Genomic DNA, 16108 nt, shown 5'->3' with positions numbered 1-16108 from the left:
AAATTGTTCATTAATCCAAATAGTGTAGCCTTCTGCTGGTGAAAAGACTCACTATCGGTTCATACAATTGCCATGTGGTGGATAAATGATTCCAGGCCACTTCTTCTCCCAAGAAGTTACTGGAATGGGAAGAAATGAAGGCTGTGTGGTCCACTCTTCATTACTGCCTACATTGTGTGTATAGGTGCCCCAAAACCTGCTTTAAAATTTTTATTATGCTTATTGTGTACGTGTGTGTGTGTGTGTGTGTGTGGTGTGTGTGTGTGTGTGTGTGTGTGTGTGTGTGTGTGTGTATGTGTGCCTGGTTATACACTTGTGGAGGTTCCCTGATCGTACACATATGGAAGTCAGGGGACAACTTCAGGAGTCAGTTCTCTCCTACCATGTGGGTCTCAGGGATTGAACTCAGGTTGTCAGGCTTGGCCACAAGCATCTTTACCTACTGAACTATCTCACTAACCCCCAAGACTTGTATCAAAATGAGAGGAAGTTATTAAATATTCAGGGTATAGTTTCAGATATATCATTGTGAAGAATCTCATGCTTATAGTAAAACATAAAAAGATCACTCCTCGAGTAAAATGTCCTACTTGCTCAGCAACATTTCCACTTGGGGAAGGCAGAAATGTTACAGGTCAGACTGCAGAACGATTCCTCATAGTCAGATGTTGGGCAAGGACAATTAGTAATAGAGGCAATACCAGAAATGGGCCTATGGCACCTAGAGACCCATCTGCCATATCCTCAGGGGCAGCCAGGATTTGGTTGGACCACACAGCTAGACATAGACCATCCCCAGCCCCAGATCTTTTGTTTTCCTCACACTGACTGCAGTATCTGGAAAGATTGGACCTCAACACTGACCATTAAGTAATTCCTAAATGTTCTTGCTTTCATACTTGGTTTTGTAGGAAGAAGAGTTTGCAGATCTATAAAGATAGTAGGTGTTCTGAAGTCTTAGACAAATGCTTCAATAGAAAAATAGAGGAAGAGACTTTGATGATGAAATCCAGTGATATACCAGTTTATAATCCCAGTAGGAGAAAGGGGAGCAGTACTGAAAGACAAAACATGGCTGTTCCAAGAGTTTGCTAAAGATCTTCGAAGGCAGGATGAACTAATGCAGAAAGATAGATAGAGGACTCTAAATCTACATACCCTAGAAATGTGACCCCAGAAACTGCTATCAGATCATCAGGAGGACTCCAACCCAGCCTTGATTCAGGCTGGTAGATAAGAGCACAGAGAACACAAACCAAATTCTTACTTCTGTTCAGGGCAAGAGAAAGCTTGTGTTAGGGTTGCATATCCAAGGTGGTCAGCTGGACTCACAGACCAGTCTGAACCTTCTGCAGTATAAGTTTAGCTAGTGCCAGTTGTCTGACTTCTGAATGAAAAGATAGAATAAGTCACTTTGAAATAGAAATTGAAGGGGCTGGAGAGGTGGCACTGGCTGCTCTTGCAGAAGATCTAGGTTTGAAGCCTAGCACCCACATGCTGGCTGACAATCGTTAACTCCAGTTCCAGGGGATCTGATGCCCTCTTCTGGCCTCCAAGGCCTTGCATGATATGGGTGCACTTATATACATGCAAGCAAAGCACTCATACACATAAAATATAAATAAAAAATAAATAAATAAATGTGGGAATTGAAACTCCAGAAGAGGAAAGGATACAGCTGTTTAAAGAGACCTAGCATCCCTCACATGAGCTGATTTACATTTCATTCTGTTTGTATGTATGCACATTGCCTTTTGCTGGTGAACTCAAACCCTTCTCTGCTCCTGGCTTATTGGAGGGTTCATAGTACTATGAACTGGAAGTAGAATAGGAAGCATCCATTGTGAGGGGAGCAGCCAAAAGGCCAATAATTTTTGGTAAAATTAGCATTAAGTTTAGGAAGGATGGATTGATTGATTGATTGATTGATAATTGATAGGCATACAGACAGTACTTATATGTTCTTTTTTTTCGTATTTTATATATTAATTTTAGTTTAGTTTATATGTATGAGTGTATTACCTGAATGTATGAAAGCGCACCATGTGCAGGCAATGCCCACAGAGGCCAAAAGAGGGCATTGGATCCCCTGGACCTGGAGCTATGGATGGTTGTCAGCCATGTGGGTGCTGGGAATCAAACCCAAAACCTCTGGAAGAACAGCAAGTGTTCTTAACCACTCAGCCATCTCTCCAAGTCTGGGGTTTATACAGAAAGATGTGCATGAAACTGTAAACAGTAGTTGTTGCCTCCAGGAAGAGCCATCTGACAGGACATATTATTGCTTCAAATTTTTATAAATACATCTTGTGCTAGATTGAAGGAGACTAAAGCCCAGAATATTTGTTCTCCTGACATGGTCTCTCCTTGGAACTCATTTTTCTCTTTTCCTAGTTCAGTGAATGTATCCATGCCAATCTGGAGGGTGTACTTTGTGATGGTCCAAGGAGAACATTCCCTGCACATGTCCCAGACCTGCCAATTACTAATCTGATAGTGCAAATGCAGCTGGAATCTGCAAATGTGTTTTCAGTATAAGTGAAAGTATATGAGTGAGATGCAGCCTTGGTTTCTAAAGAAAGCTACTGGAATACCAGGGTAATATGTTCTTAAAAAACATTTAAAGTGTTAGAATAAAATCTGTATGTTTTAATTACCAAGTCTTCCCCATAGAAAAGTAAGAATCATCAAAGCAAAAATAGTGCGTACACGCAGAGAAAAAATAAGTCTGTCATAAAAGCTAGGAAAATTAGGTGGGCCAAGAGAGTCAAAGAGCGTGTCACAAGACTCTCCACAATCCACCATGAAGAGATTGTGTGCATGGAACAAAACCTAGAGCCTTGCATACACTAGGCAAGCACTCGACCACTGAGCCACACTGATAGAATATGCACTAAAGGTTAATAGAGTCCCAATTAGCTAGATGAAGTATAATAGGTCCTAAAAAGAGACCATGAAAGTGTGCTATTTAATGGAGGAGGAAGAAACAAGCCTGGAGTAAGGGGAGAAACCCAGGATTGAATTATGTTTAGACCTTCAAAACTTTCTAACAAGGTTCCACACCAAAGATTGTTTATAAGTTAAGTAGCTTCAGAGTTAGGCGATCAGAATTGCTGTAGGTTAGAATTATCCTTTGAGACAGGAAACAAGAAGTAGGACAAACCAGTATTTTTCTGGCTGAAGAATTGTGAACCATGAGGATCCCTCAGGATTGCTTGTGCACCCAGACTCCCTAAAGAAGAGAAAGCTCAGATGGTTCCAGATGAGCTGCAAGTACTGCAGAGATAACAAAAAAATGGTGCTTAACTACCGGATGAGCTGTAGGCACACGGCTGAATTCATGCATTTATAACACATAATCCAAATTACAAGAAAACGGGCTTTAGCGTCCAGGCTGTTTATAGGCAGGCACAAAGAGGGATCTTGAAGGTCTTTGCAAAATGTTAGCTAAAGGCCAAGCAGGGCTAAATATTCATAAAATGCTAATATGCTATCATAAGTGGTTTTGGAAACCAAGCCAGAAAAATAATGTTTTACCCTGGCTGTACCCAGTCCTGACAATTTATGCCCTTCTCCTGCAAAAAAATATCTCAGAGCTGTAGAGGGCTGAACTACATAATCACCAAGAGAGCATCTTTCATAAGAGGCTGCCCTGCTTTGTTCCTTGAGGGCTTTAATGTGGGAAGATAAAGGCAGAGAGGTGATGGGATCAAAGTCTATACAACCTTGAAGGTCATGGAGATCATGAACAAGGACTGCTCATCAAATCTTCCATGGCCAGACCCAGCACAGCCCTTGAAGTGTCAAAGAAGAATTGGATGGATAAATTAAAAAGGTTCCCACTTGGAGTTATAAAGTGAAACAATTCAGTTCTTCAAGACCTGGTATAGGCAAACTGTGCGTGTGTGTGTGTGTGTGTGTGTGTGTGTGTGTGTGTGTGTGTGTGTGTGTGTACACGTGTGTTTATACATGTGGAGGCCAGAGGACAACCTGGGGTATTGTTCCTCAGGAGCTAGTCACTCTTATTTTTATTACTATTACTATTATTATTATTATTGGAGACAGGGTCACTCATTGACCTGGAACTTGCCAGGTAGGCTAGGCTGGCCAGCAAACCCTGAGGATCCACGGTTCTCTGCCTCTCCAGAACTGGGTTTATAAGCATGCACCACCACATCCAGCTTTTTTTACATGGGTTCTGAGGGTCAAAGTCAGGTCCTCATGGCTTGCAAAGCAAGCACTTTACCAACTGAGCTATCTCCCCAGCACCCCACCCCAATTTTTTCAAAGTAGAGTAGAGAATGGGAGGATGAGCAAGAAATTTTATCTCCTAAATGAGATGTGAATAATAGATTGAGAGTCATTGGCAATATGTCCACACATCTGAGGTTAGCAAAAGTACCTGGGACCAATGTTAACCATTCGCTTCCTCTATAACTGGGGGGTCTGTTGGTATAGGTGAGCGAGGTCTAAACTAAGAGTTGTGCCCATCAAATGAGGAGCTTCATTGGTTGCCATAGCTGAAATAGGTAATGGCATTGCTCAAAAGAACTAAAGGAACCCTGAAGGGGGTCTTCACATGCTGAAGCCTGAGTGCTGAAAATCTCCATCAGCCCCCACAAAGCTCACCAGCTAAATTCAACTTCAATGAAAACAATTCTGAAGCTCTGAAAACAGCCTCTGCCCAAATACTCACCCCCTCCCCAAGATGGCTACCCCTAAGCTCATCATCTCAATCCATTATTCACATCTCATTTAGGAGATAAAATTTCTTGAGCATCAGAGACAGCAACCATTTCAGGAAAGATTCTGATTAGCCCAGGTCTATTTTATTGACTATTACTGGTTTTGCTTTGACTTTCAACCCAAGAGGATAAACTGATTAACTTAGGTGGGGTCTTCTGAACTCTCAGGGTAAAATTCCAGTGCTTTGCTTTGAAGGCATATGTAGTCTGTAACCATCCCCTCCAGGGTAGTCTGTCCAAAGAAGAAACTCTTGAATGTGGGTCAGGCTCCCAGGTGCTTCACAGTCTTCCCCAAGCTCTTCTTTCTCCTACATCCTCATCACTCTCTCCTATGGTCATTCTCCAGTTTTTGCAAATCCTCACACCAGCCATCCTTCTGTGCAGGATGTCATTCCTCTTACCCGGAACCCTTCCCATGCCCCCCTCGATCTCCCCCCATCCTCCACACTCACTCCAGCTGGACAGGAGGCCCAGGTATCTGTGGTTTGTATCTCCCTGTCAGATGTGTTATGCTTTACTGAAAATCACTGTAACTAAGATGTCCTGCCTTGACTCAGCCCAGTATGAACTTGCTCACCATCACTAATGCCCATGTAGTATGCAAAGCATGGGATTTGGAGAACTCAAATGTGTGCTTACTAGCCAATAGTTGGGTGAATACTAATGCTCACCCAGCCTCAGGTTCCTCACCTGCACAAGGACAATCATCAAACCTATCTTAGCTGAAAGTTTCTAGAAATGTAAACCAGCACAGACCCAGTATAAGAACAAATCAAAATATTAGCCATGATCACTAAAAGCAAACCCTTCAGGACACCTTAAAATATGCACCTTTTTGTTAAAGTTGTTCACTTCTTCTCCCAATCACTGTTCTCGAGTCTTTGTTTAACCTCAATTCAAACATAGAAGTTGTGTTAGCTTTCCTTCACAATCACAAAACAACCAAGATTATTAACTTATAAAGATACTGGAATGCATCCACTGAACACTGTAGTGGAAAAGTGGAGTTTGGAGAGACCTAATTTAAACCAGGGGTTGAGAAGATTATGTGAAGGAGGTGATACCAGGTAGAAACAAGTGCCCTGGGGTAAGAAAGAAGAATGCATGATGAGGTGGCTGGAATGCTGTGAGATAAGGCTGTGGAAGTAGGGAGGGACTGTGGAACCACACGTGTCTGAGGTGTCTCTGTCCTCCATCCAGGGCAGCTTCCTTCAGTGTTCATCAAGGAGTATCTGGGACTAGGGAGAGTCTGCCAAAAAACTGCAGGTAGGAGCTCATGGTGATTTGCCAGACAGGTGACCATGCAGGTGGGGATGAGGGATCTGATATGAAGCATAGTAAAATTGTTCAAATAAATGACCATTAGTTTTCAGACTCAAAAAAAAAAAAAAAGGAAAGAGAGAGAGAGGAAAAAATGGGGGGAGGGGTTGCCTTGGCTCACAGTTTTGGAGTTTCCAGTCCATAACTAGGGAGGACATGCTGAATGGCAATGGTGGCATCATCAGTTGCTTACCTCATGACCAGGGAGCAAAAGAGGAAAAGAAAAGGGTCAGGGTCCATAATCCCCTTCAAAGACATGCCCCCAGTGACCCTAGGGACCACTAGACTCTACTTCCTAAAGCCCCACCCTGGGGACCATTCCTTTAACCCATGGACCTTTGGAAGAACATTCCATTTCCACGCTCTGAGGGAACTGTCTTCTTTATCCCTTGGGGACCAGCACACAGCCCATCATGAACAAACATTTACTGGCTGAGGGCTCTAGCCCAGGATCTGAGAATGCTATTCATACCCAGAAGCAGGCACAGTTGGAGTCCCCTGCTCAGCTCTGCCTCTGGGAATGCTTCCTTCTGGGCCCTTCCTTTAGAAGCCTCAGCTCTCACAGGAAGGAGAGGGAGAGAAGGGACTGAGCTTAGCGTGGAGCCCCCACAGCCAGAGTTGGAGAAAGGGAGCCCAAGCCAGGCATAAGGACTCTGTCCTGAGACCTAGAACCAAACCTTGGGGAGAAGTGGTCAAACTCTATTTGTTAGAAGCAGCTGTACTTCCAGTTAAGCAAATTTATATGGTACATGGAACACTAAATCCCAAAATCCATTTTAAGAATTTCTCCCGTCTGTAGAGTTAGAGAATATCAATATGTTGACTGGTTTGGCCAATGTAGATAGTGCCTCTACACTACCCTATCTGGGACTGGATTTATCTTGTTAGTCTAAATTTTGTAATGATCAAATCCTACCCATCACTAGGGGTGTCCAGATTCAGTTTTCACACGTCTCATGGGGCAGGGGTCCTTTGTGGTCTTTTTCCAAATTATTTGTTTGTACCTTAAAACTTATAAAACTTGAGTCTTGCCAGGCTGGGTGGTGCACTCCTTTAATCCCAGCATTTGGGATGCAGAGACAGGGAGATCTCTGTGAGTTCAAGGCCAACCTGGTCTACATAGCAAGTTCCAGGTCGGTCAGCTGGGGCTACAGGGAGACCCTGTCTCAAAAAGACCAAAAAACAACAACAAAAACCCTTAAGTCTCCTACAATGACGATGACTCCCTAGCAGAGATGCTGCAGAAGTCCCAGGGCGTATAACTCCTGAAAGTTGTATTCAGTTGCCATCTTAAGTGACAGTATTAGCCTGGCCCTTCCACACAGAGAAACAGGTGTTATGGTGAAAATCTTGCTGCCAAAGTCCACTGGGGCAAGGGCAGGGCCGGAGGGTCACTTCTCCCTGTCTTCTGAGGGCTGTAGGGTCTCTGACTCTGGAGATGCAGTGGCCTGGACTGCTGAAAATGCTAATAGATCTCTCATTATCTAGAGGCTTAGAAGAAGCTCTTGAAAGTTAGATTACAGCAAATGGTGTTAATTGCTGCACCTTAGGAGTGTAAAGGAGGGGTGGAAAGGATAACCAGAGCCTCTGGGCAGTCTGGCTCTAGGCCTGTCCCAGTATGCCAGCACTACTAAAATAACAGCTATGCTGTGATACTGCACAGTTGTTGGGTCTGGCCCAAGGCTGGCCATGCTTGGAAGGAAAACCATTTGGGTTTTGAGATAGTGAACCCTCTCAAGAGAAACCTACATTTTTGTACACTGCACTTTGCAACCCCAATTTAAGGCAACAATAATTAGGCGGAGCCTGTTAGTCTGAAATTTAAATATTTGAGAGGAATTCAGGGGCACCCCAGCTGAAAAGGACAACAGCTTGACTCCATGGCCTTTTTGACCAAAGGAAACAGCAGCCTATGGCTGCACCGGAGGCTGAGAAATTAGCCCCCTTTCTCACCTGCTTAAGGAAAGCCTGACTGAAGTTGTGCTGCCGCCAGCCTGCCGGGATGTGACCTCACGACCTAGAGCCTCCATCCCTTCCCTCACAGCCTCACCCCTAGGTTCCCCTCCTGCAGCAGATATAACCCTGCAGCTTGTGTGGCCTGCAAGCTCGAACTCTGGTAGTCTTAAGTGAAATTGGATCAAACCCCAAAAATAATTTTCCCCAAAGAACCAGATGGGCAGGCTTGGGGGAGGGGGAGGGAGGAGAGGAAGGAATCCATTTGATTGAAAACACTTGCTCTGGCCTATTTGTGTTTCATACAGAAGATGTTTCCCAGGGGAAGTTGCCAGTTCCTTAAACACCAGAAGATAGAAGAGCTACGGGGCCTAGGGAACTTTGGGGAAGAGTCATTCAGGGAGGTCACCACCCTAAAGCCCTCCCAAGATGGGCCTTGGGAGCGCCTCTGCCCCAACGCCAGACGAACCGGCCCCGTACGTCCCGGGGGCAAAGTTTCCACGTCTCCTTAGGGGTTGACAGTCGGCAATGCCTCAGTTCCGGGACAAGATTTGAGTTGTGAACCCGGGCAAGTCTTCGGGAAGCAACATGGTGCTTAGAGATGGAGCGAGAGTGGGGCCGAGCAGAGTAAGGTTGGGTGGTACTTGAAGTGCGGCAGTGGCTGCACTCGAGGCTGCGTCCCTCCCAGACTCGGACAACTCGGAAGGAAAATTTTCAGCCTCCCGCACCAGGAAAACATATGAGAAAAATGAGTCAAGGGGCGTCGGACGCGGTTTGGGGGCGGTAGTCTGGCTGGAAAGGGAGGCTGGGGTTTGTCGCCAAGCTTTTTCTTCTTGGATGGGATGTTGATGGAGGAGGATTAAAGGGGCGCGCTGCTTTAGCCGCTTGGGTGGGTGTGCCGGGTGTCTGCTGCGTGGGGAGTCTCCGTAAGGTCTCCGGGCCGGGGACCCGCCCTGCGCTCGTGGGCCACTAGTTCCCGGGGCCGGCGCAGCAGCCCGGCCGCAGGGGCAGCCTCTCCCCACCCCCTCCCGTGGGCCGGGCTGAAACTCGAGCTCGAGAGGGCGGGGAGCGCGGCAGCGGGCAGCGGGGCCGCGGCGACATTGGCCGGGAAGTGAGTGATGGATGGCGAGGGCGGGGCGCGGGGCCGAGCGGCGAGGTGGGGGACGCCCGGCGCCCGCTGCCGAGGTGGACCGAGCCTCCCGGCTCGCTGGTCCCGCCGGCGGAGCGAGGCTGCCTCTTCTCCGCAGCGTGATTGATGTTTTTCTCCTTCTAAACTCTTCTTCCAGGGAGAGGCTAGTGGTAACAGGCCGAGCTGGATGGATGGGTATGGGGAGAGGGGCAGGACGCTCAGCCCTGGGATTCTGGCCGACCCTCGCCTTCCTTCTCTGCAGCTTCCCGGCAGGTAAGGCACAGCTCCCTGGCGGAGGGGACTGCCGGCACGGCCGACTCTGGGATTTCCCCGATACCCGGCCTCGTGTCCGCGGGCGCGTCCGGGCTCCAGTTCGCCAGCCCTCCGGGGACCTCATTCCCATTTCCACGAGTCTTTGTCCCATGCCCCGCGCAGGGCGCGATGGAGTGAAGGGACCCCCGCCAGAGCTGCGAAGCGCAAGGGCAGGAGGGGAGATCTGCCGGGCCCGGGGTGCCTCTCTATCCTCCCCTCCTTCCCTCCGAGAGGTGCCCCGCACGCCTCTTAGGGACTCCAGAGCAGAGGGGAAGGGGAGGCACCAACTCACTACCCCGGCACTTTCTCCAGCTCCTCGCCCACCAGTTTGTAAACCTGCCAGTCGCCCAGGGGTGATGCTGAGGGTGCCAGGGAGGCCCCACCCGAGTCCCCGGCCACCGCCTCCGGGGGACCCCATCCCGCTCCATGCATCTGGCCCACGCAGGAAATCCCACGAACCCGATTCAGACGAGCGTGTAATTCCTGTTTGATAACATTCCGCGTCGGCCCCCTGTTTGTTTTTATTGTGCCAGAAAGCGAGAAAATTTCAGAATTAAAGCTGAAAAAGCCCATCTGTTTCCAATGAATCCCCCATAGTTTTTCACAATGTTTTTGGCAGATCACTGCTTTCAAATTCCTCGGAGCCCGGACCTCTTGTTTTTGTTGGGGGAAGGGAGACCAACTCCACAGAGAAGCGTTTGTTCCTTCCCAAACGCTCCGGTTTCTTTACTTTTTCTCCCCCTTTGAGGGGGAGGGGGAAGGCACGAAACTTAAATTCCCGGTTTGTTTTCTTTATAATGTTTCATAAAACTTTTATTCCATTTTTACCATATGCTGTGCACAGCCTGAAAAGGCCAGTTAAACTCTTTCCACTTTTTTTTCTTCTTCTTTTCAAAATATAAATAAACACAGTGTCACGGCCAAATGGTCCTCCGTGTAAGGCGGGATCTCCCGGCCGTTTCCATTGTGTTGGGGGTGGTGGGGGTTCAAAGGTGTCTTTTAGCAAAAATTCCAGCTTGTCTCCCAGCACGGTCAGATGTGGTTCTGCAGCCTCTACGCACAGCTGAGATTTGCAAGAAAGGACTTGAGTTAGGACTCGGATTGGGTTGTTTTGATTGCTTCTCCAGCCAACTAGGTTTCAAGGAACTGGCAGAACTGGGCAGTCCAGGCTAGGCCTGGCCGCCAGTTGGTATTCCCAACGGGCAAACCACGTACACAGCAAGCAGTATGGGGCAAGGGATCAGTTTACCATGTCTCAGCCCTGCTTCGGGGCCCGCGGTGCCTGCACAGCCAAAGTCTCCCAGTTCCCCTCAGCAGCTGAGTCCCAGCATCCCAGATCTTCAAAACCTGCTCTGCAGCTCCGGTTCACTTGGAGAAGGGGGTGTTAGTGTCCCCAAAGAGCCCTCATGCCTCCATACACCCTAGAAATACCAAAACCATGGGCCCAGCAGGAGGACTATCTTCTCTGCACCGCATTCCTTGAAATGTCAGTTTCTCCACCTAAATGTGAGGACTGAGAGGGCCAAAAGACTTATTCCTTCCCAAGAATTAAAATAATAAAAGAAATCTCCCTTTTAGAGAATCAGGCACTTGCCATTTGTGTTCATCTTGGTTGGTCCAAATAAAGATCCAGCCCATTGGAAGTTTTATCAGATGGGTTGATAAATGGCTTTTGTCCCTTGGCTGCAGTGGGGGATGTGATCTCAGCTCTGAACAGAAATTGAGAAGGGGGGCTCCCTCGGCCCTTAAAACGACACCTTCCTGCTCTTAAAGCTACAGTGCTTGTTAAAGTCTTGGGCTAGAGATGGAGGAAAGGAAGGGCCTGCACCATTCTCAGAAGTAGGAAGGAGCTACAAGGGCTGGGTGGGATTATGGAGGTGGGGGTTGTGATGTTTCTTGGTTCATTTCTTTGTCTTAAGAACTTTCTTTCGTTTTAAAGTAACCTGACATAGTCTGAGGAACACTAGTGGGTTATATAATTCACAACTCAAATTCCGTCACTTTTGTTTCCAAGAAACCCATTTCTTTTTTGGCTTCAAGGCTGGTAACTAAACCTGGCAGATGGAACAGATAGCTGCTGTTGTGTCATGCCAAATGGCTAAGGTTTCTCCTTAGTTGCATCTAGTCAAAACTGCCCGCCTTTGTGAAAACTGAGCTTCCAGTTGCCATTGACGGAATAAACTGAGGGCTCAGGAATGTGAGTACTCAAGAAACCTAGATCAAAAGACAGTTTCCTAAATCAGGATGCTATATGTGATTTCTACAGCAAAGGTGCACTGTCTGGTCCAGGAAAAGGATGCTCTAGAATAAAGGTCAGAAAGCCTGCAGCTGTAGTAGAGAGTAGGTGGACAGTAGAGTATTAGAGACAAAAAACAAAGTCCTGGCAAATGCCAGGCAAGGGCCCTGAGACATATGGAGAATGGAGGGGAAAGAGCAGGCTGTATGCCATGGCCTCACCCACCAAAGACAGGTGGAAACTAGCCGAGCAGCCCCGTGAAAGCTTAGGTTTGTTCAGAGCTCTACAGATTGAATAGCTGCCAGCAGTAAGCCTATAGGAGTGCAAATTAAATTGGACATAGTTATGTGGAGAAAGATGCCTTGGCTCTGCCAGACTGAGAGTGTTTGTGTGCTTTGAGTGTTTACATGTATTTACTCAATGTGTATGGATGACCTCCTGTGTCTCTGCCTCAGTGACAGCTTTCAGGGCCCTCTGACAGAGGCCTTCAGGCAGACCACCTGGTAAAGAGAAAAGGGGTCTCTGCATTGTCCCATGGGTTGGAGGGGTGTCTGTTTGGATAATGTTCTAGGGCACAGAGAATGGGACAGAGTGGTTGCACGAATGCAAGGAGGGAGCCCGGGAAAGGCTTCTTGTTAGAGTCCTCCACAAATAGCATTCTCTTCAGAACATAGCTAATAGATACTTTTATAGCAGTGAAGCCGTTGTGACTTAGACAGACTTCTAAGAGAAATCCATGCATCCAAGGCATGGTTTGGGCATGTTGACATGTTTCCTATGAGTTAACTGGAGTGAATGCTCTATTCTAGCAGGTTCCTCAGAGTGTGAGCATTTCTCAGAGTGCGGGCTATGGAATAGCAGCATCCACCTCCCTCAGAACCTGTTAGAAATGCAGGCTCCCACCACAGACCTACTGAAGCAGATCCTCTGGGGCAGAGCCCCCTGCAATCAGTATTCTGAGAAGCCCTGCAGGGACTTCTGATGCATGCTCAAATTGAAGGTTCTAGGAAGAATTGAAGGTTCTACCAAAGAATTGTCTTTCTTCCTTGGTCCTTTCCCTTATATTTGTTTATTTTTAATTTGTATTTATTTTTGTTTCTGTGTATGTGTGTGTACCTGCTTATTTGCATGTGCACCATGTACATGCAGTGCCCACAGAGGACAGAAGAGGGCAATGGAGATCCTGGAACTGGAGTTACAGGTGTTTGTGAGCCTTCCCACGTGGGTGCTGGGAACCAAACCTTGGTCTTCAGCAGGAGCAGTAAGTGCTCTTGACTGCTAAGTAGTCTCTCCTGCCCCCCCTCTTTTTTTTGGTCTTTTTGAGACAGGGTTTCCCTTAGCCCCAGCTGTCCTGGAACTCACTATGTAGACCAGGCTGGGCTCGAACTCACAGAGATCCACCTGCCTCTGCCTCCACGTGCTGGGACTACAGGCGTGCGCCACCACACCTGGCTCGCCCTTTATATTTTTAAACTGTACTTATTTAAAAGTTAGTCTTCAAGTGGGAAAGCTAAGGCTTCTAAGGGACCAAGGTTCTCTACAGTATCCAAGTACATCTGCATGGCTATAGAGATGAGAATATTTCTATATTAGCTGCTATTTAAAAACATAACCAATTCAGCCTGCCTTCCATATTGCTGTGTCTGCTAGTTGGACTTTGTGTCCCCAAAGGAGAGTGTCTTGGTTCATTTGGGTTGCTGTAACAAAATACTATAAATTAGGAAACGTAGGAACAACAGAAATTTGATCATAGCTGTGGAGGCTAGAAAATCTAAAATCAAAAAGTCAGCCACTGCTGTGTCTATTTAGTAAGGGGATCTTCTTAGTTCATGTCCTGTGCCTTACCACCCTGTCCTCCCAGGACAGGAGGATGGAGTGAGGATCCCTGGGGTCCTTTTCAAAAGAGCACTGACTCTTTTCATGACTTCACTGCCTCCTAAAGCCCCTGATTTGAAATACCATCACTCTGGAGGTTAAGTTTTAACATGAATTGGTTGAGGTGGCACAACGAGGTCCACAGAGCAAAATGATGCTCAAAAGACAGGTGGCAGCAGGGCCACTAACAGCCAGGATGTGACAGTCACAGGGCAGACCTTTGGCTCCTAGGGCAAGTACAGATATCAAATCCTATAGTTCACATGGCCCCTTGGGCCCTGAGGGCACACTGGAGAATAAGGGAAAGTTTTCCGTATTTCTGGTGGGAGGAAAGAAACCTCCACAGGGTTGGAGAAATTGCTATTAGTCACCTCAGTGCTCAAAGGAGGGGATGTGGGGAAAGTGGAGAAGTGGGAGACATGACTCAAGGGTACAGATAAGGCTTGAGATGGGGAGGAGGGGACCCTATAGAGGCAAGTGGGTAAGCAAGGGTAGATCCTGCTAAATATCCTGTCTTTGGTGGACTGTGCAAGGCCGCGACAGCATACTACAGCTTTAGGTTTGAGTTGAGTACGAGTTAGGTGCCATACAATTTTGCTGCTGGGCGAAGATATACCCTACCTAAGACTAAAGGCCTTAGGTAGTGACCCACTCATCCCAGTTTTCCCAAGACTTTGCTGGTTTTAAAACTGAAAGCCAAGACTCCCAAATGCCTCCTGGGTCCCAGGTATATCAAATGGTTGCTCAGCCTAGTTGTAGGCTCCTCACCTGTGTCAGAAACATGAAGTCTTTCCTGTGAAATGGTCTTCATGGGGTCCAGTCACCCAGGACTGAGAGTCCTTCCACTGCCCTTTCCTGCCTTTTTCCAGTTGTCACATTGCTCCAGCTTCAACATGAATAACCCTAGGACCTGCCTCAGTTTCCCCCCATGCCAAATGAACCACATTCAGTATCCAAATTGCAGCGTCCAGAAGGGGCACCTCTGACTTTGGCCCTACATTCTAACCAAACCTCATTTCAAAAGTAGCCAGTATATCCCAGTCCTCTCCCATCCATATTCCATCCCAGCTTCTCCCCTGGAAGAAGCTTCTCCCATGGAAAGATTTAGGCTTTACCTTGATCATCCCAGTTCTGAGTGGAACACCTACCCCCTTCCCTGCACCTATTTGACCAAAACCTAAGCTCAGTGCAACCTGCTGGGTTCCAGGCAGACCATAAGATACCCAGGGCATCTGTCACCTCATGAGCACATGGCTCAGCTTCTACCCTGACTTCATTGTCTCACTGGTCTTAGGTTTTTTTTCTTCTCAGTCACCAGTTGTTTGTAAGGGTGGGAACCCATTTTCTGCCCCTCTCTGCCTATGTCCTACACACACACACACACACACACACACACCCCAAGCACAACCAACATAGTCCTAGGAGCTACAAGGCCTTTGGGATTTTTTATTTTTCAAAGAACAAAGACCACAAGAATTTTTTTCCCAGATACCTCAAATTTTCCTGAAATATTTTTTCTGATTATATATTTTTCTGATTATAAGTGATATTTTAAAATCTAAAGACCCAAAAGGATAGCAACCCAAAGTCCATCCTCTCACAGACAGCCACTAACTAACATTTCACAGCATCCTTCAAAACATAATACCTTCTAAAGTTTGAAGGAAAATGATAATTTAAAAGCTCTTCTGTGGATTGAATGGCCTCCTAGCTGCTTTAAGTACATTTTCTGGAGGATCATTAGTCCCATGTTCCTGATGAGGGAACAGAGTGACAGAGCAACAGAGAGCTTGCATGCCCTTACACACAGCTAGACTCCCGCCCTTTCGAGATTTTGGATAAACGCAGTTGTTGAATTTGCTGTGCAGTCTGTTAAACCATGCTGTTTAGCATGGAGGACTTGATGTAGGGGGAAGAGCAAGAAATGAATACCTTGGGGATATGAAAGAAGGGTGGCCACAGTTCCCATGGACGCAGTGTTTTGTCTTCTTCCCAAAGGCCCTTCCTACACCATCGTTCTCCGATCGTTCCAAAGCTGGCAGGGCTGTCTTGTACAGATATTTCCAAGACAAGAGTTAAGGTGCAGGGTTTGCTGTGTGCTCATTCCATGCCCTGTTTCACTCAAGCTTGAGGAACACTTAGACAATTATTACAGGGCTGTGTCTGCATCCCATCATGCAGAAAGGAGCTTAGGAATACACCTCATACTGAGCAGTATCCCACAGACTCCCACCTGTGGAGAACAATCAGACATGTGCCTTTCCAGCAGTTGGCAGGGAAGGGAAAAAGGTGTCTGGATTGTGTTTTGGCCTGCAGCTAAGCAGAAGAGCCCAGCATTGCTGAAGGCAAGGTGGAAAGGGAAAATTCACCTGAAGTACCAGCCCTCAAGTACAAAGGGGGGAGGGCATATGCTTCAAACAGAAATACTGAATGGCTCACCTATAGCTTCATTGTCAAGGAGAAAAGCTATGTCACGGCCCACATCACTTTCTTTTTTTTTTTTTTTTTTTTTTTTTTTTAAAACGGGGTTTCCTTTTG

General features: G+C 46.9%; 1 protein-coding gene across 2 annotated transcripts in view; it reads left to right on the top strand.

Annotated features, from left to right (window-relative positions):
- Positions 1-16108, top strand: part of Rgma (repulsive guidance molecule BMP co-receptor a) — a 45587-nt gene that overhangs the window by 8328 nt on the left and 21151 nt on the right. The window contains exon 2 of one of the 2 annotated variants that reach the window (XM_008852338.3): positions 9305-9420. The exons of the other annotated variant lie outside the window; for it this stretch is intronic. Coding sequence (XP_008850560.1) covers positions 9305-9420 — 116 coding nt within the window. The remainder of the gene's footprint in view (positions 1-9304; positions 9421-16108) is intronic. 2 annotated transcript variants of the gene reach the window in all.

The sequence above is a fragment of the Nannospalax galili genome, unplaced genomic scaffold, assembly GCF_000622305.1.
Source record: "Nannospalax galili isolate Female #2095 unplaced genomic scaffold, S.galili_v1.0 scaffold63, whole genome shotgun sequence".
NCBI classification, from domain to species: Eukaryota; Metazoa; Chordata; class Mammalia; order Rodentia; family Spalacidae; genus Nannospalax; species Nannospalax galili.
The sequence above is the reverse complement of the archived record's forward strand: the minus strand, read 5'-3'. Positions and strand labels throughout refer to the sequence as shown.